Source organism: Anolis sagrei, chromosome 9 (genome assembly GCF_037176765.1).
Source record: "Anolis sagrei isolate rAnoSag1 chromosome 9, rAnoSag1.mat, whole genome shotgun sequence".
NCBI classification, from domain to species: Eukaryota; Metazoa; Chordata; class Lepidosauria; order Squamata; family Dactyloidae; genus Anolis; species Anolis sagrei.
This window is the reverse complement of record NC_090029.1, coordinates 23,013,377-23,041,007: the sequence shown is the minus strand read 5'-3', so window position 1 is coordinate 23,041,007 and position 27,631 is coordinate 23,013,377. Positions and strand designations below refer to the sequence as shown.

Here is a 27,631-nt window from a genome sequence, read left to right as displayed (position 1 = left end):
ATTTAGTGTTTCAATATATTCAACTTTGACCCTGATTTTAGAGTTTTTTAACTCTACTGGTGGCCAGATTTTGTTCGTTTTCATGGTTTCCTCCTTTCTAAAATCAGGACAGTAAATAAAGAGCAACACTCAGAGAACGGGAATTCCAGACAGGAAACAATCAGGGTCAGCTAACACCTCCCAACAAAGGATTACCCCAGGCAGGAAGCAGCCAGGCTTTGAAGCTGCAAGGCCATTCAGTGCTAATCAAGGTGACCAGTTTGCAACATTCTCATTTGCCTCAAACAAATAAGAGTTCTTTCTTCCACTCTGGCCATTCCACAGATATATAAACCTCATTTGCCTAGTTTCCAATAGACCTCACAACCTCTGAAGATGCCTGCCATAGATGTGGGTGAAATGTCAGGAGAGAATGCTTCTGGGACATGGCCAAACAGCCCAGAAAACTCACCGCAACCCAGTCATTCCGGCCATGAAAGCCTTCGACAACACAGTTCTCATTCTCTTCCCTTATCTCTGCATTTTGATTCATGCCACCCAGAGGAGAGTTTTGGCAACTGCAAGAGGTAATGTGTTGCCATCATCAGGACCAAGGCAGTGACATCTCCAGCCCACCCCATGTTTGTGTATCAGCCGGCATGCCAATGACTTAAATCAAGAAATAGTTTTCTAAGATCTACAGAGACACTCGTTGGAACACCTCAGCAAGCAAGAGTCCAAAAGTGGCAGGTTAAAACCCAGAGCCTGATACCAAATGAGAGTCTCCCTCCTGGGCGCACAGAAAACTGGGTGACTTGGAAGGTGCTGAACAGACTGCGCTCTGGCACCACGAGATGCAGAGCCAACCTTAAGAAATGGGGCCACAAAGTGAATCCACGACATGCGAATGTGGAGAAGAGCAAACTACAGACCACCTACTGCAATGCAACCTGAGCCCTGCCACATGCACAAGGGAGGACCTTCTCACAGCGACACCAGAGGCACCCCAAGTGGCCAGCTACTGATCAAAGGACATTTAATAGAATACGAAGCCTGCAAACTTTGTGTTTTGTTTGTATGTTTGTTTGCTTTTTTAATGCAATACAACTGTTTTGGTTCGCTCCTGACACGATAAATAAATGAAATCAGTTCTTTGGTACCAAAAATGTGGAATGTTCCAAAAGGGTTTGTTCTTGTGACTTATGACAATATAGAAATGAAATACATTCCCCTGTCTTTGCGGTTTCCGTGCGATTGCATTGTACAATAGTATAGAAAGTGAGCTCTGGTTCTAAATCATACTTACCATCTGCCAAATCTCTTCTAAGGTGATCTGGTTGTCCCCAGGGTCATCCTGAGTCAAAGTCCTGGGGAGAAAAAGGGAGGAAATTATGGGCCACAGAGTAAAATTTGTGTGGTTAGATTGTAGGTTGAGACATCCCTGTCACAGGAAGAGACGACTAGTGTTATTTGACTCAATTCGTGCTTGGAAAGGGAACTCAGTAGTGACTTTGGGTATATGGTTTGCCCTGTTTGTTACACAAAGCTTCAAAGGATGCTGCAAGTGGGCCTCACTCCAAGCCCAGCCCATGAGATAAGAGCCTTCCCTGCTTGGAGTTTGCAAGGTTTGAATGGATGATGGGGGTTCTTGGAAGGTCTCTCATTCATAGAATTACCATACATCGATGATAAACACACAATGCAAATAAAAATAAAGGGTTGAGTAGTTAGGAGGACTTTGATCTAGTCCACTGACTCCCAAACTTGAATCTTCCAGTTGGGGATTCTGCAAGCTGAAGTCTGAAACATCTGGGGGACCAACATTCGAAAATCACTGGACAAGTTGAAGGCCATTTGTCGGCCCTGGAATGATTAATTCCAATGCTTCCTCAATCTTAGAAAAAAAATGACCTGCCTTCATTATGCTGCACTGAATGGCTCTGAAGACAGCGCCAGAATCCTGATTGTTGCAGGGATTCAAATACATGCACTGAGTTATGTAAGCAGCTCATTGAATCAGTGTCAACCAGAGGACCTTTGCTTCTCTGAATGGAGAGGTATGCATCCCTTCGATCTAGTTTAAAGGAGTCATGCTCCAAGGGGAATTAGACCAACAGCGAAAGCTGCAACCGTCTAGTCCAGAGATGGGAATTATGGAGCCTGCTGGCTGCAGAAAGCTCTCCTCCTGTCGGTATATTAAACTACATCTTAATATAGAATGTTTACAATGTTTGTGTGTTTTGACTGTATTGTGACCCACCTCAAGCCACAGGGTAACACGGGTAATAATAAAATAATAATAATAATAATACCAGTAAAGGTGGTCCCAGTGTTGATCAGCATACTGGGTGCAGTGCCTAAAGACCTTGGCCTACATTTAAACACAATTGGCGCTGACAAAATTGCCATCTGCCAGCTGCAAAAGGCCACCCTACTGGGATCTGCACACATCATACAGTTCTAGAAACTTGGGAAGTGTCTGTTGTGTGATCCAATACAACAGCCAGCAGAGTGATCTTCTCTGCTGTGGACTCATCTTGTTGTGTTTCAAATAATAATAATAATAATAATAATAATAATAATAATAATAACTTTAGCGCTGCAGGTTAATTACCAGCTGCAGTAAATCTCGCCAGTCAAAAGACTGACAGTTCGAAGCTGGGTCAGGGTGAGCTCCTGACCTTCAGCCCAGCTCCCTACCCGCCTAGCGGATCAAAAAACAGCAATGTGAGTAGATAAAATAGGAATCACATTTAGCAGGGAGGTATTTTAGGCACGGCATTTAGATCAGAAAAAGGAGGAAAGTTTATGAACAAAGAATGCTCTTTGGCAATGAGATGGAGCAACAGCGCCCCCCCCCCCCGTGGCCAGAACCGAGCACAGCCTCCAAAGATGCCGAAAGACGTTGAAAGGCCTATATATATATATATCTGTTCTCTATCTTGTCGTTGTATAATCAGCATTGAATGTTTTCCGTTATGTGTTTTGTGATCCGCCCAGAGTCCCCTTTGGGGTGAGAAGGGTGGAATAGAAATAATGTAAATAAATAAATTATTATTATTATTATTGTTACACAAAGACCTCTAATTCCCACCCTTGTCCTCAGCTTGCCTTATGATGTTGGCGGCGGCTTTTCGTTCTTGCGTCAGGAGCTCCGGGTCATGGATCACTTCCTCCAGAAAGCTGATCACTTTGCTTTTCAGCTCTTCGTTTGTTTCAAAATCCTGGCAGAAAAGAACCTGATTGATTTATACCAGTTTACCAAAGAAAAAGGTGTACACATCTGCCTTTGGTCCCATGTTTGTAGAAAGGGTAGCTATTCTAGAAGTAAATATAAATGAATCCTTCCTTCTTTGCAGCTGCCACCTACAGTTATTGTCCTAGGTTTAGGCTGTAACTATATTGTTATCAGGTGGCAAAAAGGCAATAGTATTGACGGAGAGTGTTTGGAAGTATCATTACAAAGAAAAAGAGAAAACAGTTTGTCCTTCTCAAAATAGTTATAAAATGATACATAGATGGTACATGACACCAGAATGGATCGCAAAGATGTATAGAAGTAGTTCTAGTGATTCTTGGAAATATGGGGGAAAGGTTGGCACTTTTATGACATGTGGTAGTTATGTACAAAAAATAAATAATAATCTTTTAAAAAGGGAGATATTTTGGAGCATGCAAGGAATCAGTGAGTGTGTGTGTCAATTGTAAAATAACATGCATAAAGCTGATTGGTGGGACAATGCACTGTGTGATGGCTGAGCTGGAACTTTTGGATACAGTTACATTTTTGTTCAGGCTCAAGCTATGTAGGTGCAAAAAGAAGAAGTGAGAAGCAGAGACAGATTGATTTGCTTCTTGGCTGCTGAAAGAAGGTCTCTCATATGGACAAAGAAATACCATTTTAAATATCTCTAAAAGGATATTATGTGAGCTGATGCAACTAATCACATTATACATATGATGTTCTGAACTAAGAAGAGTTAATTACTTATTCTTTACTGTTCATTTGCGTGGCATATTTTCTTTCTCAGACAAGGCAGTGTATGTGCTAATCAAACATGAACTACACGTGGTTTATTTTACATTACACCACAAGATCCCTGTCCTGGCTCTAAATCGCCTTGTGCCCCAAGGCTGGGAAAAAGCCAGGGTGGATGTAATAAAGCAAACAAGCCAACAGTCTTCCAATGTTGGGCCTACCTGGGAGTGCTTGGAGACCCAGTGCCGGAGGACATTCAACACTCGGTTGGTGGCCGCCCTTCGGATCACAAACTCTTTGTCGCCGTTCCTTTGGTCAGGAGGGAAACCTGGATGGATGGCAAGAGACAGTGTAATTACAATATGTAACACTATGATTTGTGTTCCTGGGTTCTCAATGTCATTTCCTAATTAGTTCTTTCATCAAAATATGGGGAGAATTTCTTAAACTGCAAAAACTTTGTTCTTTGCAGGAGGGACAACCTGAAACACTATGTTTTGCTATAGTTTTCTATGAATATTTCAGAGAGTCTCAACCAATTCAATGTAGTTTGTGGCAGCCACACAAAAGGGTTTTCTGGAGTAGAACAACTACTTTCAAAGTAAACGTAAAGGTAAAGGTTTTCCCTGTAATTAAGTCTAGTTGTGCCCGACTCTGGGAATTGTGTCCATCTCCATTTTTAAGAGCTGGCCTTGTCCGCAGACACCTCCAAGGTCATGTGGCCAGCACTGTTACCTTCCTGCCAAAGTGGTACCTATTGATCTACTCACATTTGCATGTTTTCGAACTGATCGTTTAGCGGAAGCTGGGGCTAACAGCAGGAGCTCACCCCACTCCCCAGATTTGAACCACCAACCTTTCAGTCAGCAAGTTCAGCAGCTCAGTGGTTTAACCCACTACACCACCGGGGGCCCCTACTTTCAAAGTAAAGGACCGCACAATTAAACAGGAAAATAAAACTTTCAAATCAGGAACAGAACATTTTGCAAACTGTGTTACCTGCACTGGCCAAGGACATCCTGCGGTACTTCTCTTTGGTTGGGGTGCCTTCGTTGGCTCCTGCCGTAGCGATGGCGAAGGCGGAAGCTGCGGAAAGGGCGCTGCGGCTGCTGTCCAGCTCTCGGCAAGAGGTCATGACCACCCCGTTATTGTAGGCAAACAAGGGAAACTCTGTGCCAGGAGGAGAAGGTGAACAGCAATGTCTGACCAAAGGGATGAACTTCTACCCTATATGGCAATATCAGGAGCAGCCCCCTAAATAAAGCCTTTCTTGGAAGGAAGGGTCCTCCAACAGCTATGCAACAGTAAGTAAGAATGCTTTCACGCTGAGGAAGCTTTTGTTTACCAGTTGGCCCTCCAACCCTTGCAAACATCCTTGCATTATTGTCAAAGGCTTTCATGGCTGGAATCACTAGAGTGTTGTGATATGGTTTCTGGGCTGTATGACCATGTTCTAGCAGCATTTTCTCCTAAATTTTCACCTGCAAGTTCAGGTGAAATGTCAGGAGAAAATGCTGCTAGAACATGACCATACAGACCAAGACCACACAACACCCCAGTCCTTGCATTAACTCTTCTCTGGCCATGGTGCAGAAGAGTTCTCCTCCACTTCCCCAGGGCTACATCCTCACCTGAGGAACTCTTGCTCTTGACTGGTTTGGGAGTTGTGGGCGACTTGATGGGAGATGTCTCTGTGTCTCCGTCGTCACTCTGGTTGGGATCCCCGTCAGATTCTTCCCGGACGGACATATCTGCACCTGAATGGAAGAAAAAGGAAGGCTTCACAAGCACAAGAAGAGGGAGATGGGATGGCCCTGAACTCTGCTGCACCCTTTCCCTGACTTGGAGGATGTCCAGGCCACTCCCCTTTCCCACCTCTTCCTTTGGTTTTCACCTGACAGGAAGGAGAGAAGGAAAGAGGAAAAGAAGGGAAGGGGGGGGGGGGAGAATGAGAGAAGTAAAGGAGAAAAGGAGGGAGGAGAAAAGGAAATGAGAAAGGGAGGGGAAAAGGAAAGAGAAAAAGCAGGGAGGGGGAAAGAAGGAAGGAATGAGAGGAGAGATGAAAATGAGAAAGTGAGAGAGGGTGGGAGAAAGGGAGGAAGAAAGGAGTGAGAGAAGGAGAGAAGGAAATGAGAAAGGGAGGGAGGGAAGGAAGTAAGGAGAGAAAGAAGAAGAGGAAAGGAGAGAAGGAGAGAAGGAGAAAAGGAAATGAGAAAGGGGGTAAGGAAGAAGGAAGGAAGGAGGGAGGGAGAGAAAGAAGGAGAGGAAAAGAAAAAGAGAAGGACAGAATGAGAGGAGAGAAGGAAATGTGAAAGGAGGGAAGCAGGGAGAAAGAAGGAGAGGAAAGGAAAGGAGAGAAGAACATAACGAGGGAAGGGGAGAAGGAAGGAGATGAAATGAGAGGAGACAAGGAGAGAAGGAAATGAGAAAGGGGGAAGGAAGAAGGAAGGAAGGAAGGAAGGAAGGAAGGAAGGAAGGAAGGATAGAAAGAAGGAGAGGAAAGGAGAGAAAGAAGGAGAGGAAAGGAAAGAAGGACATAATGAGAGAAGGAGAGAAGGAAATGTGAAAGGGAGGGAAGAAGGAAGGAAGGAGGAGAGGAGAAGAGAGGAGAGGAGAGGAGAGGAAAGGAAAGGAAAGGAGAGAAGGACAAAATGAGGGAAGAGGAAAAGGAAATGAGAAAGAGGGAGAAACGGACAGCAGGAGGGTAGTTTCTTCCAAAGGCTATCAGATCATCTGCCATCTTGCTGGCATTGACAGACAGCCAGGACTGTTGGCTACTGCACTAGAACTATAAGCATTGGACTATAAGCATTGAATCCTCTCTGTGTTTTCATCTGATCTTCAGAGGGCCATCCATGGCACTGACCTTTTCCCCCTCCAATGGATTCAGCACCTTGGAGAGCTCTTCTGAAACCCAGACTCGCTGCCTGCTGGGTCCTTCCAGAAGGAACATACCTGGCCTGCTGCTGGGGAGAAGGTCCTCAGGCCTCTCAGCCGTGCCTTCCCCTTCGTCCAGTGGGGCCTTGCTGGAGTAGTTGCTGCTGCTGGTGGTGGTGACAGGGCTTCCACTGCCACTGCCAGAGACGTAGAGCTTGTTGATGTCAAGGCTGGTTTTGCTGAAGGGCGACATGGAGGAGGAGTACATGCTGGCGTAGCCGTTGGAGGAGCAACTAAGAGCGGCCAAATCCAGGGCCTTGCCCCCCGTGATGATGGGAATGTTCAGAGAGAGCTTCCTCCGGCGGCTCGGGGAAGAGGACTTGGTCAGGGACAGCGGTGGTGGGGAGGAGAACTTCCGGTTGGCCCGTGGAGACTTGGGGGGCTCACCGTAGAGGAGCTTAGTGTTCTGGCTGTTAGCAAACAGAAGCTCCAAGGACCTGGTGGGATGGGGAGCAAGGATGTCCTGTTGACCATAAGAACTACTGGGAGGGGGGTTGGTTTCAAAGGTGAGATTCCACATTGGAGTCACACACTGGTTGTACTGCTGAACCCTCGTGTTGAGAGGCAGCACTGTGCAATGAAATGCATGCCTGAATTTACATTTACAGAGTTGTGCATTTGAACATGCCACATTTAATTTGTCCCACCATCCACTCATATTGGAAATAGTAACCTTATCAAGCCTCCACTAGTTGTTTGTTATGTATGTAATTGTTTACTGTATTGTATATATGTGTATTGGTATGCAATTTTACTTTAACTCTTTGTTGTAGGAGGGGCTGCAGACCATGTAATCAGAACTGGGCTTGGTCAGGGTTCAGACTCCATTTTGGAACAGCTTGCTTTCAGATGCCAGCATGAACTGTTTGCTTTAGACCAGTGTAGGAACAGTATGCTTAGAGAATTCAGTAGGAACTGTTTTGCTTCAGACTTCAATGTAGGAATAGTGTGCTTAGAGACTCTATTGGACTTCAGACTAGACAGAAACTCTTATTAGACTCTCAGAACAAATAGATGCTTTGGACTATGGGCTATTGATTCTAAGAAAGATATCCTGTGTTATCTACCCAGAGAAACTACTTCAAATCTATTTGTAACTGGATTGATAAGCAAAGTACCTGTATGCTGAATACATGAAGTTTGTGAGTAAACCAACGATGTTACTTTAAAAGAAGTCTGCCTATTTTTGTCTCTTGAGAGTGTGATGTAAAGGCAAATATATTTTAACAGAGAGTAGATGTTTTTGGGCAACTAAGGGGCCACTTCTGCTGAATATATAGTTGTGCACTGACACATCTTTGTCCCTAACAGTTCAAAGACATACCTAGGTATATCAGTTTAACAACTGAGAAACCTAGTTGCCTTGCATGCATGCTAGTGAATGCCACTTTCCAAAAAAGGTTATGACTCAAACAGGTCATGCTTTTACCAAGAGGCTATGGCATCATTTTTCAAAAGGTGACTTCTAACAAGGTAATTCCTTTCCAAAGATCATAAAATCTCCAAAAGGTTCTGGAGATTTCCATTTTCCAAAAGCTCAGGCATTTTTAGTGAGAAAATATGTGAGCTTTAAAGGCTGTTTAAAGTGTCTTTATTATATTTTAATATGTTGTTTAATCTTAACCCGTAATTATTTATTTAATTATTATTTTTTTAAAATTTTGTATTCTGCTTTTCTAATTAATTAATAATTAATTTGTCAGATCAAATTTATAGGGACAAGAACAACAACAACAGTCTGACCAGGCAAAGCGGACCCTTCCCAATACCCCATTTAACCCTCTCCCCATAGAGAAGGGACCATCAAAGGGTCACCTGGCCGGGATGGCACTGATGGGCTTCTTGTAGATGGTGATAAGCTTGTCCAAGACGATCACCGCCGTGGTGAAGACCCGGTAGGAATGGAGGAAAGTGTTGAGGAAATCAATGCTGAGGAAGCGCAGGTCGGTCAGCCTCTCCAGCAGCCGGTCCACGCTCGCGTAGCGGATCTGCAGCACTTTGCAGGAGTTCATGGTTTTGCTGAAGCGGATGTCCACATCATCGCAGTACAGGCTGGTGTCGGACCTGGAAAGATGTCAGGGGAATAAAAGGAAACAATGCCATAAGACGAAGACCATTCCTCAGTCTATGTCCTAAGCTGGATACCGATGGGCAAGTGGATGGATGGGCAGATGGGTCAGCATACAGGGATTGGGTTGCCAGGCTGTGCCTTTCTACCAGACCCATGCCAGTTCCCAAGATTAAAACAAAATTCAGCTACATTACAAAAAGAATGGAGCTCAGTGATCCTTTACCCTTATCCTCAATATGTAGAGTTGAATTATATGTAAACATAACGCTGTATTTAAAATCAAATTTAGAATCATTATTTTAAATAAGAGAAGACAGAGTTAGTATACTAACTGGGTTAGTATATGTCATGTTTCACTTCTGTTTATTTAACTTAGTGTTATAGGTGTAGCATTTAGTGTTTCAATATATAAAACCTGATTTTAGAGGTTTTTTAACTCTACTGGTGGCCAGATTTTGTTCATCTTCATGGTTTCCTCCTGACTAAAGTCAGGGCAGTAAATAAAGAGCAACACTCAAAAAAGAGGAATTCCTGACAGGAAATAATCAGGGCCAGCTAACACCTCCCAACAAAGGATTAACCCAGACAGGAAGCAGCCAGGCTTTCAAGCTGCAAGGCCATTCAATGCTAATCCCTGAGCGGCGCTCAGGGAGCATACAACCCCCTTGTTGCTCCAGCTCCACTGGCTGCCAGTTTGCTACCGGGCCTAATTCAAAGTGCTGGCTTTGGCCTATAAAGCCCTAAATGGTTCTGGCCCAACTTACCTGTCCGAATGTATCTCCCTTTACGAATCACTGAGGACTTTAAGATCATCTGGGGAGGCCCTGCTCTCGGTCCCGCCTTCGTCACAAGCATGTTTAGCAGGGACGAGAGACAGGGATTTCTCAGTGGTGGCCCCTCGGCTATGGACTGCCCTCCCTAGGAAGATCAGATCTGCTCCCTCTCTCTTGACATTTCGGAGGCTATTTGAGCAAGCATTTACAAATACAGAGTAGCTAATATAGGAAATCGAATGACCTGACAATGGAATTGGACAATGCTTGAGAATAATGAGACGCTGCTGATGTTGCTTTTATTGCCTTTGTGATGTCTTATACTGTTTAATGTTTTTTATCTATTATGTTTTATGTATACTGATTTGTTGGAAACCGCCTTGAGTTGCCAATTGGCTGAGAAAGGTGGTATACAAATACAGTAAATAAATAAATAATCAAGGTGGCCAATTTGCAACATTCTCACTTGCCTCAAACAGACAAGAGATCTTTCTCCCACCCTGGACATTCCACAGATATCTAAACCTCACTTGCCTAGTTTTCAACAGACCTCACAACCTCTGAGGATGCCTGTCATAGATGTGGGCAAAACGTCAAGAGAGAATGCTTCTGGAACATGGCCAGACAGCCTGGAAAACTCACAGCAACCCAGAGATTCCGACCATGAAAGCCATCAACAACACAACAAGGATATTGTTCCCAGGGTCACTGAACACCAAGGAAATTTGAGCTCAGATTCTAAAAATTGCTCTTTGGATTGTTACAATTTGGGTTAGGGGACTCCAGGAAACAAAAGGAGCTGATGGAAAAGTTGCTCCTGCCTTTAAAAACCTTCCCATTCCCTGCATCACACTCACTTGATCATTTGGGGAACAGTGACTTTGGAGTTCTCCTCAAAGGCATTCATCATCAGGCCGTTGCATCGGATATTGTCTATGCACTGCAACGCAGAGAGAGGAAAGCAGAGAATAGCACTATTGTGTGATTGAACAAACATCCAAATATGCAATCAAAGTACAACTGTATGCCATTTTTAAAGTTTTTACAAATAATATTGTTTTAAAGCTCAAGAGGTATCCCCTTAAATTTCTGCACAATGTGACAAAATAAGCAGGGCATCATTCCTGCAATGTTTCAGAAAGATTTGTTCATCTACAGATTTTAAGGAATTTTAATAAGCTTTTTCAATTACATTATTATTTTAAAAAACTACAAGAAGTATACCGGAGCCTCTGATGGTGCAGCGGGTTAAACCACTGAGCTGCTGAACTTGCTGACCAGAAGGTCAGAGATTCGAATCCGGGGAGTGGGGCGAGCTCCCACTGTTAGCCCTAGCTTATGCCAACCTAGCAGTTCGAAAATATGCAAATGTGAGTTGATAATTGCAAATGTGCAAATGTGAGTAGATCAAAGTAGACCTGCTTCCGTGTGGAGTTAACGGCACTCCATGTAGTCATGCTGGCCACATGACCTTGGAGGTGTCTACGGACAACACCAGCTCTTCGGCTTAGAAATGGAAATGAGCACCACACCCCAGAGATGGACACGACTAGACTTAATGTCAAGGGGAAAACTTTACCTTTTATTTTGAAAGAGATGTATGTTACACTCCCAAACAACAACTCTTTACTAATTTCTCTGAAATGTCTTAGAGGCTTCTGTTTTGTTTTGCAATTCTTCAGAGTGGTCCCACTCTTGTTAGTAATTCAGAGATTCGTATTAATGAATAATACAAATCTCCAAATTGCAAAACAGACCTCCGAAGCTTTGCACAGCCCTACTGTCCAAGCAAATGTGCATTTGCGTGCACATTTCCACTTCCGTAGCCTTGACTCAAATGCAGTTGTTCTGCATTCCGTCTCTGATGGGGGGTTACTGGGTACTTCCACTACCGCCATCTCTTCGGAACTACCACCCCCAGTCCTGGAGAGGCATTTGGGGCTGAACCCCTTTTCTCACCTGGCTGATGTCACTGGTCCAAGCAGCCTTTTCTTGCCTGGAGGAGGCCACCAGGATCAAGGTGTAGGAAGGGCTGTCTTTTGGTTCCACCACAATCTTGAAGTCGAGATGGTCAATATCTTGACCAGATCCTTTTGCTGCACAATGGATGGAAAGAGAAAGGGATTGGCAAGGGGATTGGTAGTCGGAGGGATGGGAAAGGCAAGAAAAAGCAACTCATGGCAAGGCCAACAGTTCCAAGGAAGAGAAGGAGCTAGGCAACCTCTCCAAGAGCTTTAATATTCCTAGTATTATGTTTCTCAATTAAAACCAGGAACAGAAGAGATGATAAATGATAGAAGTTTTATTCCTGCAGAAGTAAACCAGCAATGGGTCTGTGTAACAGCCAGCTACATGCCACACCAGATCCACAAAATGGATGGCCTTTTATACAGGATCACATTGCACACTAACATTCCTTCCTAAACCCACCTCATGCTACCCTCTCAACTCCACCTCCTGCTTACATCCCTCCCCTCAGCCCCATGGAGCATGTCCATGTCCAAGTTTCTCAGTGAAGTCTTTGTCCATTCTCAGTTTGTAACAGCCATTATCTTATCTCCTGGCCGCTTCTGCAGGCCAAAGCAGCCTTGAACTCAATGTTGCATAGGAAACTAGCTTTCTCACTCACTAACGTCCCCACCTCCCTTCTCCTGACATGTTTCCTGAACCAACAGCAATTTAACATCGGATTTTGTTCTCTAACAATTATTAAAAATTATATTATTCCAGTCAACACATGTACTGTTTTTTGTTTGGGGGGGGGGTTCTGCTGGTGGGGGTCACATACCATCCTCGTCCGTGCTCTCTGTGTCTTCGACCAGCGTGCAGTCGATGAGGGAGGTCACGCCATTCTGGAAGAAAGCAAAGAGGGGTCCTTGGAAGTGGATGGTGTGCACACTATTTGCATATTCATTTGTGTGTGTCTTTGCTGGCCCAGTCCTCCCTCCCTGGACAGTGTTGGAATTCAACTATGCCCTGGATGAGAAAGCCGCTCTCCTGATGGAAATGTGTAGAGCAGTTGATAGGGTTTAGATACTGGGTTGTGGTGAGTTTTCTGGGCTGTATGGCCATGTTCCAGAAGCATTCTTTTCTGACGTTTCACCCACATCTATGGCAGGCATCCTCAGAGTTTGTGAGGTCTGTTGGAAACTAGGAAAATGTGGTTTGTTTGTGTGTGTGTGTGTGTGTGTGTGTGTGTGTACACTGAATATCCAGGGTGAGAGAAAGAACTCGTGTCTGCTTGAGACCAGTGTGAATGCTGTAAATGGCCAGCTTGAGTAGCATTGAATGGCCTTGCAGCTTCAAAAACTGGCTGAATTCTGCCTGGGGGGATCTTTTGTTGGGAGATGTAAGCTGGCCATGATTATTTCCTGTCAGGAATTCCTCTGTTTTAAGTGTTGCTCTTTATTTACGGTCCAGATTTTAGACTTTTTCAATAATGGCAGCCAGATTTTGTTCATTTTCATGGTTTCCTCCTTTCTGTTGAAATTGTTCACATGTCTGTGGATTTCAATGGCTTCTCTGTGTAGCCTGACATGGTGGTTGTTCAAGTGGTCCAGGATTTCTGTGTTCTCCAATAATTTGCTGTGCCCAGGTGGGTTCATCAAGTGCTCTGCTATGGCTGACTTTTCTGGCTGAATTAGTCTGCAGAGACTTTCATGTTCCTTGATTCTTTCAAAGTGTTTTGCTATTATTAGAAGATGTAGAATACTACTGTTTATTGGCGGCTTTATATGCCACTAGTTATAATGTGTACACTCTGGAAAGAAGGAGGAGGAGGAGGAGGAGGAGAAGCTCTCTGCTAACAGAGTTTCAGTCTGGTTTGAGGCAGCAATCTTCCTATATGGACAAGAACGGAGCCTTGCTTGGTACCTAAATGGGCAGGTGAATTTTTCTAGGACCAAAGGCTGGTGCTCTGGGCATCTAGCAAATTAAATGCTCAATGTCCCTCAAAAATGGGTTCATGTGGTATAAGACTAAAATGATCAAGGGTCTGGAGAACAAGCTCTATGAGGAGTGGCTTAAAGAGCTGGACATGTTTAGCCTGCAGAAGAGAAGGCTGAGAGGAGACATGATAGCCATGTATAAATATATGAGGGGAAGTCATAGGGAGGAGGAAGCGAGCTTGTTTGCTGCTGCCTTGGAGACTAGGACACGGAACAATGGCTTCAAACTACAAGAGAGGCGATTCCATCTGAACATTAGGAAGAACTTCCTGACTGTGAGAGCCATTCAGCAGTGGAACTCTCTGCCCCGGAGTGTGGTAAGGGCTCCTTCTTTGGAAGCTTTTAAACAGAGGCTGGATGGCCATCTGTCGGGGGTGCTTTGAATGCAAATTTCCTGCTTCTTGGCAGGGGGTTGGACTGGATGGCCCATGAGGTCTCTTCGAACTCTATGATTCTATGATTCTAAGACAGATTGTTATGGCAGATCTGCAGTCCCTTTGTTTCACAAAGGGCAACACTTTCCCTGGCCAGGGATCGCATCCTGGCGATGGACCAGAAAAGCCCTCAGGTTAAGATTTCAAATGTTTGATGTAAATCATCAAAGCATCATGGCCGACAGAGCATTTGGGCAGTCAAATTGGCATTTATGGATGAGAAGAGAGCCAGTATGTTATGATGGTTCAAATATTGCAGTAGGACACTGGGAAACCATGATTCAAGGCTCTCTTTGCCCATGGAAACCCATTGAATGCCCTTGGGCAAGCCATACTCTTTCAGGCTCAGAGGAAGGCAAAGGCAAACACCCTCTGGACAAGCTTAGAATGAAAACTGCATGATAGGTTTGCCCTAGAGGTGCCTTAAGTTGAACACAAGCCCTACAGCAAATGTAATGTGAAGATGTGGTTCACAAATATGATGGGAACAGGCTTCCCTGCATGCCATCCTTCCATCCAGTTGGCTACTCCACAGAACTCTGTGCTTAACTTTGCAACATAAAAACATCTGAGACTTATATCAGTGTTAGGATGGACATCCAACTCAATAAGGGGTGTGACAGTCCTTTAGTCAGCATAAGCAGATACTGTCACTATTTTGCAAATAGTAAAATATTGAAATCCAATCTGCTGTCCATCTCTTCCCTCAGCTGTGTCCAAAACGAACTTAACAGGTAGATTGACCCAACATCAGTAGAAGATTGGCAGCTGCCATGACAGTGGAGTGTGTTGTTTCGCTCACCTTGGTCAGGTGCAGCTTTCCGCCAGAGCCTCGGGTGCAGATGATCAGGTGCTTGGAGAAGAGGAAGCACTGTCGCTCACCCTCCTTGCGCAGCGAAAGGGAGCCCAGGCGCCCGCGGGTGATCTTCCCCTTCTCAGACATTGGCACTTGGATCAGGGAGCCTGGCAGGAGAAGGAAAGAAGGAAGGAAGGAAGGAAGGAAGGAAGGCAGAGCCAGCAGGTTGGGTTTATTTACTTCATAGAGAATTCTGCTCAGAGCAAACGAAAGCAATATAGTGTGGCTGTCTAGAATTCTTCAGCTTAAGGAAGTCAGCTGCAGAGTTCAATCTTAAATGTTTTAAAACATAAGAGCTACATGTCTTGATAGAAAAGGATTGGGTCTCAGCTTTCTCTCTAACTATGTGACTTTTACATTCAAACAAAAGGAAAAATCTCTACAAACTACATTTTCCCATTCACACAGAGACTAGAGAGAGAGACTCAGAACAGAATGAATAATAATAATAATCATCATCATCATCATTATAATTATCATCCCCATCATGTCAAACTACTCTGGCATTTCCGAATTCAGACTTCAAGAGTTTTAGAGCACAATACTCCTGACCTCATGATCGTGGGAAAAACCAAGTATGGATCGTCAACGTTGTAATCCCAGGTGACAACAGAATTGACAAGAAGCAACTGGAAAAGCTTATCCAATACAAGGATTTAAAGACAGATCTGCAAAGACTCTGGCAAAAGCCAGTCAAGGTGGTCCCAGTGGTGATCGGCGCACTGGGTGCAGTGCCGAAAGACCTTGGCAATCAGCACTGACAAAATTACTATCTGTCAGCTGCAAAAGGCCACCCTACTAGGATACACTTGGGAAGTGTCTGACATGTGTTCGTATACAAAAGCCAGCAGAGTGATCTTGTTTGCTGTGTACCAATCTTGTTATGTATCAAATAATAATCATCATCATCATTATCATCATCATCATCATCACACAGTCCTTAGACACTTAGAAAGTGTCTGACGTATGATCAAATACAAAAGCCAGCGTTGTGTATCAAATTATTATTATTATTATTATTATTATTATTATTATTATTTTACTGACACAAAAACACCATATGTCACAGCAAACGAGATCTATATGCTGGATTTTGTATCACAAAATCACAAGTAGAACCCTTCCCTAGCGTCTAGGACTGTGTGATGTATTTTTGAATGATGCATGCAGATCCAAATAAGGTGGCCTTTTGCAGTTGACAGATCATGATTTTGTCAATGTTTATTGTTTCCAAATGCCCGCTGAGGTCTTTTGGCACAGCACCCAGTGTGCCGATGACCACTGGGACTACCTGTACTGGTTTATGACAGAGCCTTTGCAGTTCGATTTTGAGGTCTTGTTAACGACTGAGTTTTTCCTGTTGTTTTTTGTCAATTCGGCTGTCACTTGTTATGGTGACATCAATAATCCAGACTTTTTTCTTTTCCACAATCATGAAGTCTGGTGTATTGTGTTCCAAAACTTTGTCAGTCTGGATGCAAAAATCCCACAGCATTTTTGCATGTTCATTTTCCACTACCTTCGCAGGTTTATGATCCCACCAATTCTTTACTGCTGGTAGGTGGTATTTGTGACATAAGTTCCTGTGAATCATTTGGGCCACAGAGTTATTATTGTTATTGTTATTTCTTACCCGCCTCTGCTCACGGTTCGAGGCAGATCACAGCACAGTGAAAAACACACAAATAAGCTTAAGAGGCTGAGAGGGTGAGAAAAGCAGGATATAAATACTGTAAATAAATAAATAATAAATAAGGAAGGGGCCTGAGGCTGTTAGGAATTGTGAGAGTTGAAATCCAAAACACCTGGAAGGCCAAAGTTTGCCCATGCCTGGTCTAAACCTTTTGCTGGCTTGTAATTTTCCATTTTCTCTATTTCTCTTTGTCCTTTCTTCATTTCTCTCTTTCCCCCAGTCCCTACGCAACTCTCTGAAAAGCTTAAAGGAGCCTCGGTCAACTCCTTCTGAAAGTGCCACGGATGTGGGCTACCTTGTCTCACAAATGTCTGGCTGGTGTCCAGAAGGATTTCACAGCCTTCGATAATCATCCGCTCAATTGCCAGGTTCTTCCGGATGTTTTCAGTCTCACTCACTTCGTCATGCATGATCCTGCGGGAGGAGGAAAGGGTCAGTTCCAATCCCTCATTGTGACAATGGCTGTACAGCATATTGCTAACAGACAACCCAGTCCTACCCAATAAGACATTCCAGGATTTTGCACCTCTGTGCAAAAGAAGGACGAGGCCCTTTTTTAATGACACAACCAATTAGAAAATGACATTTATAGCCCAGGAGCAAAAATCATATTACATGGTGTTGTTGGTTGTTCTATATTCCAAAGGCAGTCCTGGGGAGGTCTGACAGTTCCAGCTGAGAACAAATTTGGCAATGGTCCTGAGGTCTACACGAGGTCTCCCATCTATTTGCCCACCCAGACCCACCTGGAAAGCTCTTCCAGCTTGGACTTGGCATAATCCAGGCTGTTCCTCTCGACGTGTTCATGGGGCGTGTGGGCCAAGAGCTCGTGCAGTGTCAAGATGTACCTGGGAATCTGGGTCGCAAGAGACACAACGGAAAGAGGCAACCTTAGTGCTAGGCATGCTTGCTACAATGGATAGGCCAACAAAGGCTGGTAAAGAGTCAAAAGCACCCTCTGGCATCTTCTACAAGGTTTTATTTCATTCCTGCAGGCATACCTCAGCTCAGTGGTTCCCAAACGTTGGCCCTTCCAATGTTTTGGATTTCAACTCCCAGAAGCTGCATGAAGCTGAGCCAATGACAAGGAATTCTGGGAGCGGAAGTCCAAAGAAATCAGTGATCTCCAGTGATTTCGGCTATGAAAGCCTTTGACAGTACATTATTATTATTTGATAGATAACAAGATTAGTACACAGCAAGCAAGATCACTATGCTGGCTTTTGCATTCGATCACACATTGGACACCTTTACTGGCTTGTGCCAGAGTCTTTGCAGTTCTATCTTTAAATCCTATCATCATCATCATCATCATCATTATGTTTACATTTGACATCTCCATGGGGAGAAATTGTTCTAAGACACATGGAGATTGGAACTCTAGTTATTCTGGTCATGAAAGCCTTCAGCAATAAAAAAAATCAGTTGGGTCAAACTTTGGGAACCACTGTGACCAGCTATCAAAGCCAATGTGTTTCTGGGCATGGATTCCTTAAGAGAAAATGTGGTCACTTCCATTTCACAGGGGCAGCTCAACACTGAATGTCTGTGTTGCTATCCTCCCAATAAAAAAGAAGTCAGTCAGACAAAAGAGGAGGAAAAGGGGATGTTGGGGTGCAAAACGGACTTTGTAAAAAGGAACATCACTGTCAGAGGTTTGTTAACTGAGGTATGCCTATATTTCACTGCTCTGCCTTTCACTGTTTCCAGTTAACAGCAGTGAATTAACACACAAACACACACCTGCCCCATGTCAGTCAACCTTCTCATCCAAATGGCCACTTGCCACTCTCACCTGGAACATGGGATATGTCAGGAAGGTCTCCAGCGTCCGCTCCTCGCAGTCAGGCTTCGCCTCATAGTGCTTCAAGAGCTTGTCAAAGTCCCGGTTCTGCTTGCAGTGGGCCAGGATCTGGAGGCTGTACTGATGGTTCCGGACAAACTCCTGGTAGATGTTCAGCATTGGCAGCAGGATGTCAAAGAGGTCGGCTACAAGGAGGAAAGCAATGGTGAGGCTCCTTGGGTGACAGAAAAGGCAAGGAGCCATGGCAAGTTTGGGATGGGAGAGGAGCTGAATGGGTGAAGGCATGAAAAGGGGAATGGGCAACATTTTGCTTCAAAAAATAATTGAGTTGGAATTACATTAGCAATGTTGGAACTCACTGCAGTGTCCCTCTTTTCCCAAGTGGCCCAAGAATCTCTAGAGCCCTTTTATCCAGACACTAGAATCAAGGAAATTGTTCAACAGGTTTATTTGGCCAAATCTTCCTGCCGGTGCTGGGTGTCCCTTCAGGAAGAACTTCCCGAATGTAAGAAAAGCTATTCAATAATGGAACTCTGCCTCAGAGTCCAGTAGAAGCTCCTTCCTTGAAGGCTTTAAAACAGGATGGACATCTGCCAGAGGTGCTTTGATTGGGCTTTTCCTGCATTGCACGGAGTTAGACTAGATGGCTCCTGGAGTCTCTTCCAAATCTATTGTTTGTTTATCATATCAGGAGTGAACCAAGGGTACAGTTGTAATGTATTTAAAAAACACAAAGTTTAAAAATTTGGCATTATATTAAATGTTCCTTGACCATCTACAAAGCCATCTACGAAGACATTGCAATCCTGCGAGGAGGCTTCTCTCATTTCCCCCTTCCAAATCTATGATTCCATGGAAGAGACCACATGAGCCATCTAGTCCAACCCCGTGCCATACAGGAAAAGCACCATCAAAGCACCCCTGAGAGATGGTCATCAAGGAAAACCTTCGAGGAAGAAGTTTCCATCAGATGATTGTTCTGATTGGATTCCTGTTTAATAAAGGAAAGTATGTATTGTGAAACTGAAGGGAGAGACACTCACCCAGCACCAAGGTGGGCCAGCTGGAGATGCGTGCTTTCAGGCCCTGGTAGAAGATCTGGTGCAAAAACATGATTGTTTCGCTGCAAAAGAAGCCAGCAAAGCAAGTTGGACAGACAACAGAGAACATTCACAGGCATCATTCCCTCTAAGGCTCTGTTTCATCCATAACATCACATTTACCAAGTCCCTGGTGGCACAATGGGTTAAACCCTTGTGCTGGCAGGACTGCTGACCAAAAGGTGAGTGGTTCAAATCCGGGGAGCAGGGTGAGCTCCCGACTGTCAGCTCCAGCTTCCCATGTGGGGACATGAGAGAAGCTGCGCACAGGATGGTAACAAATCTGGGCATCTCCTGGGCAATGTCCAGAAGCACACCAGAAGCAACTTGCAGTTTCTCAAGTCATACCTGAGATTTTTTTAAAAAAATCACATTTACCTACCTTTTACTTGGAAATAAGGTATTTCCAAAATAAGTAAGTATATAGGCATCTCTAAGGAAGAATGAACATTCTCAAGCATTTTGACTTTGAAGCATCACAGCATTTTTTACCTTAAACAATCAAGGACTGGCGTCAACACATTCTAGGTTTTGCTTCAAACTTTGAAAGAACTCTCCAAGGCACTGAGCTCTACTTTAAGAAGCCAATTAGTTCAGCACCTTGGAGAGTTCCTTTGGCACCTTGCAATTCATCTGAAAGGAGCACAATCCCCATCCCTCTGACCCCGGAGCCCCCTGTCACTTGTTCAGCCCCTACAAAGGGGGCTTTGGTGCCCCGGGCCCCCGCTGACCTGTTGAGGAAGATGCTGCTGACGTCATCGTGGGTGATGGGGGGCTTCTTGGAGCTGGCCGCCATCCTCAGGGGCCGCAGGAAGTTGTTGACCAGGATGTGGAGCTGCTGGACGTACTCGGCCTCGGCCTCCAGCATACTGAAGACCACCTGGTTCCTCTTGCGCATGCTGTCGGCGTGTGGGGAGCGAATGTAGTCCTGGATTATGGTCTTCCACTTCCGACGGCAGAGCCAGCCTCGCAGGAAACTCTGGACCTGCCAGCGGACACAGGGGGACAAACAGTATTGAAGGAAGGACCAGACCCTCCACTCACCCCTTCTGCTGGGACTTTGAAAAGGAAAGAGCACTCGAAACAAAGCAGCAGCAAAATACAGGCAGCCCATGAGTTACATATAAGATCAGTTCTGTAGATTTGTTCTTAAGTTGAATTTGTATGTAAGTTGGAACAGGTAAAATTTTTAAGTGCACCTTTAGCCAAAAATATGTTTTAGCTTTGCATAGAATAGGGAAGGGTGAATAACCCTGTGGTGTTCGTATTGCCGTATGTGCTCCTGTTCAGGGGATTTCCCCTCACTTTCTGCACCTGTGAGAACTGGATTTTGGAAAATTTGGCTTGTTGTGGAAACAAGGACTGTAAAGTTCCAGTGGAGAGCCCTTTCCCCCACAATAATTACTCTTCAGAAGTGGATTTCCCTTCCTGAATATAGATTCCTCTCACTTCCTATTGTCTCAGCTCGTTCGTAACTGTGAGTCATTTGTAAGTTAGATGTTTGTAACTCAGGGACAACCTGTATAGCAGTTTCAGTAGAGCAGTGACAAAGCTTCCCAGGATAGAGCAAATGAGCTTCACTCAAGGGAATGGAAAGGGTTGGGCAAATCCCTCTGGCTATTTCCCAAGCCAGGTAATCCTCAGATTCATTGTGTGTATGTAAAGGTAGGTGACTTCTTTTGCCAGTCAGGCAAGCCCAAATGTTGGTAGAAGTCACATGAAGCTGAGAGTCTGTCGCTCCTTCACTAAAATAGAAGCATTCATTAACACTTTTATTGACAGTCAAACTCTTGATTACCCAAAATCAGCATATTTAACCTTTGAGTCTTGCATCTTTGTTTCCTTAGATCCACATCTTTGTTTGGCATAGAACTGGGTATCTGAGATCATCAAAAGCTCATCAGCATATCATTACCATTTGTTTTCACTAGACTGTGCACCCCTCCCCAGCCATCTCTGCAGCTGATTGGTCCTTTACCCTGACCAATCCCTGGCTGCCATTCTCCCTCCCAGCCAATCCTGGCACAGATCCTAGCCTGCTTTTTTCCCAGCCAATCAGGGGAGGGAGTGGGAAGTCTGAATAGCTGTCAGAACTGTATAAGATGCTTTGTATTTCTCTGTATGTTTATGCTTGTACATTTTGAAGCGAATTGTTTGTCCCTGCATCATTTTTGGCCAAATAATAATAGACCTCTGTGGCTTGTCTTCAGTTGTGAACAATGTCTCTGTCATGGCCTGTTTAGCATATGCTCACTAGGCACAGACTGTCTAATTGCGGGCCTAGCTAAATCACTACCCTTCCCACCGGCTCAAGGCTGATGGGAGCTGCAGTCCAGGCACGCTGCTGCTGGGTCCTTCTGCTTGTCCACAAGGGAAGAAGGGTGGAGGAGCCTACCTTTTTGATCTTCTTGATGTCATTATCATCGTCATCATCGTTTGGAGGGCTGGTCTGGCTGGACTGGATGCGCTCGTTGTCCTTCAGTAAGGCCGCAATCTGGGCAAAGGCAGAAGAAATGCAGGTGAAGGGAAAAGCCACCTCCCCCTTTACCTGCCCCCCACCCAATGTCCTGTTTTGTGAGAGGAAAAGAAGGGCAGCCATGACATTCTTCACACTTTGGGGAAAGCTTGTCTCAGAAAAGCTTTGTGCCCAAATATACACTTGCAGAAAATCGTACTTTGGTTTTTGTAGGCATCAAATGGCTTCCTTGCATTGAAAGAGCAAGAAAGCAATAGAAAATGATACTTGGAAATTGAATGAATTGCAAGCATATCTACCCATAGAAAATGCTACCTGTGGCTAAGTAGAGAAATACCTTGATCAAGCCCTGTGTATCTACAAATATACATTTGCACGCATTTTAACTGCATCAGAATGTGGGCTCGCTGAATTTGTAAGGGGATACTCTGAGTTAACATTGAGCTGGATGGAGTTGGTTGGACCCAGGAGGGTTACAGTAGTCTTTGAATAAACCCAGATGATAACCAGCTGCAGAAGGAAATCAGGTAAAGAGCATAAAAGAGCTCCACATCAGCAGTTTCATGGAAGTTTTGATTATTACAGCGCAAAGGTTTCCCCTGACATTAAGGCTAGTCATGTCCAACTCTAGGGGTTTGTGCTCATCTCCATTTCTAAGTTGAAGAGCCAGTGTTGTCCGTAGGCACCTCCAAGGTTATGTGGCTGCATGACTGCATGGAGTGCCGTTACCTCCCCGCCGAAGTGGTACCTATTGATCTACTCACACTTGGATGTTTATGGAGTGCTAGGTTGGCAGAAGCTGGGCCTAACAGCAGGAGCTCACTCTGCTCCCCAGATTCGAACCGCCAACCTTTCAGTCAGCAAGTTCAGCAGCTCAGCGGTTTAACCCACTGCGTCACCAGAGGGCCATTATTATTATGATGTTTATTTATAGGGAGCCCCCGGTAGTGAAGTGGGTTAAAGCACTGAGCTGCTGAGCTCAGCGTCGCAGGTCGCAGGTTCGATTCCAGGGAGCGGCATGAGCTTCCGCTGTCAGCCCTAGCTTCTTCTAACCTAGCAGTTTGAAAACATGCAAATGTGATGTGAGTAGATAATAGGTACCGCTCCGGCGGGAAGGTAACGGCACTCCATGCAGTCATGCCAGCCACATGACCTTGGAGGTGTCTATGGACAATGCCGGCTCTTTGGCTTAGAAATGAAGATGAGCACCACACCCCAGAGTCAGACATGACTGGACTTAATGTTTATTTATACCTCACTTTTTCTCCCCCACAAAGTAGAATCAAAGCAGCTTACAAGAAAAGCATTTCAAGCGTTACATTAATAGCAAGTCCCTGGGGACCAAAAGGACAACAACAGTGCTGCCATTATGGGACTTTTATTATATCCTTCCCATTGCAGCCAATATTTCCCATAGAAAACAGTGTATATTGCCCCCAATGCACAAAGATCTTCCTTTTTTGGATGGGCGGCCCTGACATCTCCCAGCAGAAATACAGCCAAGTTTTGGGTCTCTACATAAATAAACCAGACCTGTGGCTTCCCACTGAAGGCTGTAAAGATTCTGTTCCTTTTGGTCCTTTTCCAGGATGTATCTACACTGCCATAAAGTCCACTTTCAGATCCCAGATGACCTGCTTTGAACTGGATTATATGGCAGAGTACATTCATATAATCCAGTTCAAAGCAGATAATCTAGGAACCGACATTGGGTTGTATGTCAATGTAGATCCAGCCCCAAATCCCATGTCTGCACAACACTTTGACCCCCTTTTTGGTGTCTGCAATTCAACACAATGACTTCTGCTACCAAAACCAGCACCGGCTCCAAGGAAGACCGACTGTTTCTCAACCAAAAAGGTTTATATGGACTACTACTGGGGAGAAATGGGGTGAATTGCCCTGAAACAACCAGCATCCTTCCTCTCCTATCAAGCTGCTGGTTTCCCCCCTTTACCTCTGATTTCAGGCGCTCCGTCTCTATTTCTCCATCTTCAAGTTGTTGCCTGAGTTGCTTGGCAACCGTCTTCTCCGTCTCCACAATCTGGAGTAAATGGAGATACTTCTGCATTAAGGCTTCGTGCTCCGTCGCAAGAGTCCTATAGCTGTGTGTGCGTTGGTTTGGTGTGCGAGAGAGACAGGCAGACAGACAGACAAACAGAAGGACAGACAGACGGAGGCAGCCGTTACCTTCCCAAACAGCTGGAAATGATGTTTTTTGGGGAGTTCATAAGGAACGAAAAGGACCCCAAGGGTTGCACCTACACTGTGATATTAAGCCAGTTTGACACCACTTGAACCACCCACTCCTTTGCTGGCTTCCATTGTCCACAAGGAAGCACTCTTGCACAATCATAGTGGGATGCTTCAACCTTCACTGCTGATGGAAGCCTGGGATTTGCAGTACAGGAGGAAGGGTATTTAGAGAGCTCATCACTGGACTACAAATCCCAGGAGTCCAAGGAATGCAGCCATGACCATAGCCCTATAATAGTGCAGCATGAAGAGAACATGGCTTAAGATCATCCAGTTGGAAAGAAATTGCTTAAAAAACTCATTAAGGGAAGGATTCGGCCTCCAAACTCTTATATCTCCTGCACCTGGGCCATGTTGCAGAGCCAGGGCGGCCTTCCAGATGTTGCTCGGCAACCTTCATTGCACACATCCACTTTGAGTCTCCTTGTGGTGAAATAATAATAATAATAATAATAATAATAATAGTAAAGGTGGTCCCAGTGGTGATCAGCACACTGGGTGCAGTGCCCAAAGACCTTGGCCTGCACTTAAACACAATTGGCACTGACAAGATTACCATCTGTCAGCTGCAAAAGGCCACCGTACTGGGATCTGCACGCATTATTTGCCGATACATCACACAGTCCTAGACACTTGGGAAGTGTCCAACGTGTGATCCAATACAACAGCCAGCAGAGTGATCTTGTTTTTTCTGGACTCATCTTGTTGTGTTTCTAATAATAATAATAATAATAATAATAATAATAATAATAATAATAATAGATGTTGTAATCTATCCACATTTGTAAGGAGACCCCTATTTGCCTTGAGCAACATGCCAGAGACAGACAATGCTTCCAAGCCTCCCTTTTGCTTGTTTCTGCCTTGCAGTGGCATCAATGTTTGGCCTATGGCGCAAATCAGAGTGGTCAGAGATCCACTTCACTCCACAACATTCCTACAGTCTTTTCTATGTACTACTCAGACTCCGTAAATCTGCAGAAAATTGAGTCCTGTTAGGGACTTGAAAAGGACTGCAGCTCTCAGCAACACAGCCAACATTGGAGGATACTGGGAGTTGCACCCTGGCCAGGCATGTAGCCGGGGGGGGGGGGTCTTGAGGGGCTTCAGCCCCCCCCCCCCCCCCGAAATTCTCATGGTGGTTCGTGAAAAGGCCTTACTGGTGCATTATTTAAACTGTTATGTTTATTCATATCATGATCTGATCACCATACTCAATATATCCCATATGCATGGGGGTATTGGGATAACAATACAAAAGGTTTGCTAAGATAGACCCTCTTTCACTCAGACTCAGCGCCCCCCCCCCCCCTGAAACAAACTCAGCCCCCCCCCCCCCCCCCCGAATCGAAATCCTGGCTACGGGCCTGACCCTGGCCCATTCAGGGGGAAGAAAGAGACAATTGTTTTTATGGGCATTCCTCTTCCAACTGTCTTCCACACCTTAGAATTATTGCCCTTTTATCCCATTTTTACTGCCAAGGCACCAAATTTGCATTTGGAGTCTGGGGAGAGGTAGTTTAAAAGGTGGAGAATTCTAGTGCTTCCTGAAATGGAAACCCCCAGGATCTCATTAGTTGCAGCCCCACGTGACATGAAAGGTTACTATTACTATTATTACTATCATTATTACTACAATTATTACTGTTACTATTATTATTACTACTACTATTGCTATTACAATTATTACTCCTATTATTATTATTATTACTACTACTACTACTACTATTGCAGTTATTAATACTAATACTATTATTATCACTACTATTAATACTACTATTATTATGACTACTACTATTACAACTTTTGTTGTTGTCCATTTGTTCAGTCATTTCCGACTCTTCGTGACCTCATGGACCAGCCCACGCCAGAGCTCCCTGTCGGCCATCACCACCCCCAGCTCCTTCAAGGTCAATCCAGTCACTTCAAGGATGCCATCCATCCATCTTGCCCTTGGTCGGCCCCTCTTCCTTTTTCCTTCCATTTTCCTCAGAATCATTGTCTTCTCTTAGCTTTCCTTTCTTCTCACGATGTGGCCAAAGTACTTCATCTTGGCCTCTACTATCCTTCCCTCCAATGAGCAGTCGGGCTTTATTATCTGAAGTATGGACTGGTTGGATCTTCTTACTGTCCAAGGCATGCTCAGAACTTATTTATTACTTATTAATTATTATAGCTATTGTTACTAATATTATTATTACTATCACTACTATTATTACTATTATTATTATTACCACTACTACTGTTATTATTACTACTATTACTATTGTTGCTATCATACTATTGTTATTATTACTACTATTGTTATTATAATTATTACTGCTATTATTATTACACTATTGCTATTATTATTACTATTTTTACTATTGCAATTATTATTACTATTGCTGTTACTGTTAATACCACTACTATTACTACTACTATTATTACCCCCAGTGGCACAGTAGGTTAAACCCCTGTGCCAGCAGTACTGAAGACCAACAGGTCGCAGGTTCGAATCCGGGGAGAGGCGGATGAGCTCCCTCTATCAACTCCAGCTCCTCATGCAGGGACATGAGAGAAACCTCCCACAAGGATGATAAAAACATCAAATCATCCGTCCTTCCAGACGGCCAGTTCTCTCACACCAGAAGCGACTTGCAGTTTCTTAAGTCACACCTGCTACTACTGCTACTACTATTATTATTAATAGTACTATTACTATTGATATTATTACTACTCCTATTATTATTATTATTGTTATTATTATTACTACACAGTATGTCACAGCAAACAAGATCTATATGCTGGATTTCATATAATAAAATCACAAGTCGAACACTTCCCGAGCGTCTAGGACTGTGTGATGTATTTTAAAATGATGCACACAGATCTAAGTAATAGTATTACTACTATTATTATTACTATTATTATTATTATTATTATTATTATTATTACTATTATTGTTGTTGGAACTATTTTTGTTGTTATGGTTGCGGCTGTTATACCCTGTTTTCCTATCTTAACTGAGACTCAAATCAGCTCGCGACATTAAATTAAATAAAATATTATTAAATGTTAAAATTGAATTAATGCTAGGTTAGAACCATAAAGCCGAGAGTGGATCCTCCGCCTTCTCCTCCTCTGCAGGAAGAGATCCAGGGAAGAAGGAGGCCCTGTTGAACTTCCTCCTGAGCAAACAGCGTAGGAAGAAGCCATGCTTTTAATCTAATGGACTGAAGGGGTTTAAACATCTCAACGCATTTGTCAAAGCAGGGATGTTGTGAATCGAAGAATTTGTTGGAGGCACAAAAACCACCAGTGAGTCAGGAGCGGGGAACTATCCA

At 44.2% G+C, this 27,631-nt stretch overlaps 1 protein-coding gene across 2 annotated transcripts in view; it reads right to left on the bottom strand.

The window, feature by feature from the left end:
• RASGRF1 (Ras protein specific guanine nucleotide releasing factor 1) overlaps positions 1-27,631 on the bottom strand; it is a 53,899-nt gene that overhangs the window by 16,984 nt on the left and 9,284 nt on the right. The window contains exons 3-20 of one of the 2 annotated variants that reach the window (XM_060755435.2): positions 24,007-24,154; positions 21,969-22,067; positions 20,305-20,558; positions 19,517-19,596; positions 18,465-18,658; positions 17,416-17,525; positions 16,965-17,083; positions 14,923-15,083; positions 12,528-12,591; positions 11,699-11,835; positions 10,597-10,679; positions 8,711-8,959; positions 6,914-7,332; positions 5,590-5,715; positions 4,958-5,128; positions 4,180-4,286; positions 3,091-3,203; positions 1,286-1,346 (exon numbers count right to left, since the gene is read on the bottom strand). In XM_060755435.2, coding sequence (XP_060611418.2) covers positions 1,286-1,346; positions 3,091-3,203; positions 4,180-4,286; positions 4,958-5,128; positions 5,590-5,715; positions 6,914-7,332; positions 8,711-8,959; positions 10,597-10,679; positions 11,699-11,835; positions 12,528-12,591; positions 14,923-15,083; positions 16,965-17,083; positions 17,416-17,525; positions 18,465-18,658; positions 19,517-19,596; positions 20,305-20,558; positions 21,969-22,067; positions 24,007-24,154 — 2,695 coding nt within the window. The remainder of the gene's footprint in view (positions 1-1,285; positions 1,347-3,090; positions 3,204-4,179; positions 4,287-4,957; positions 5,129-5,589; positions 5,716-6,913; positions 7,333-8,710; positions 8,960-10,596; positions 10,680-11,698; positions 11,836-12,527; positions 12,592-14,922; positions 15,084-16,964; positions 17,084-17,415; positions 17,526-18,464; positions 18,659-19,516; positions 19,597-20,304; positions 20,559-21,968; positions 22,068-24,006; positions 24,155-27,631) is intronic. The other variant, XM_060755436.2, reaches the window with a different exon arrangement.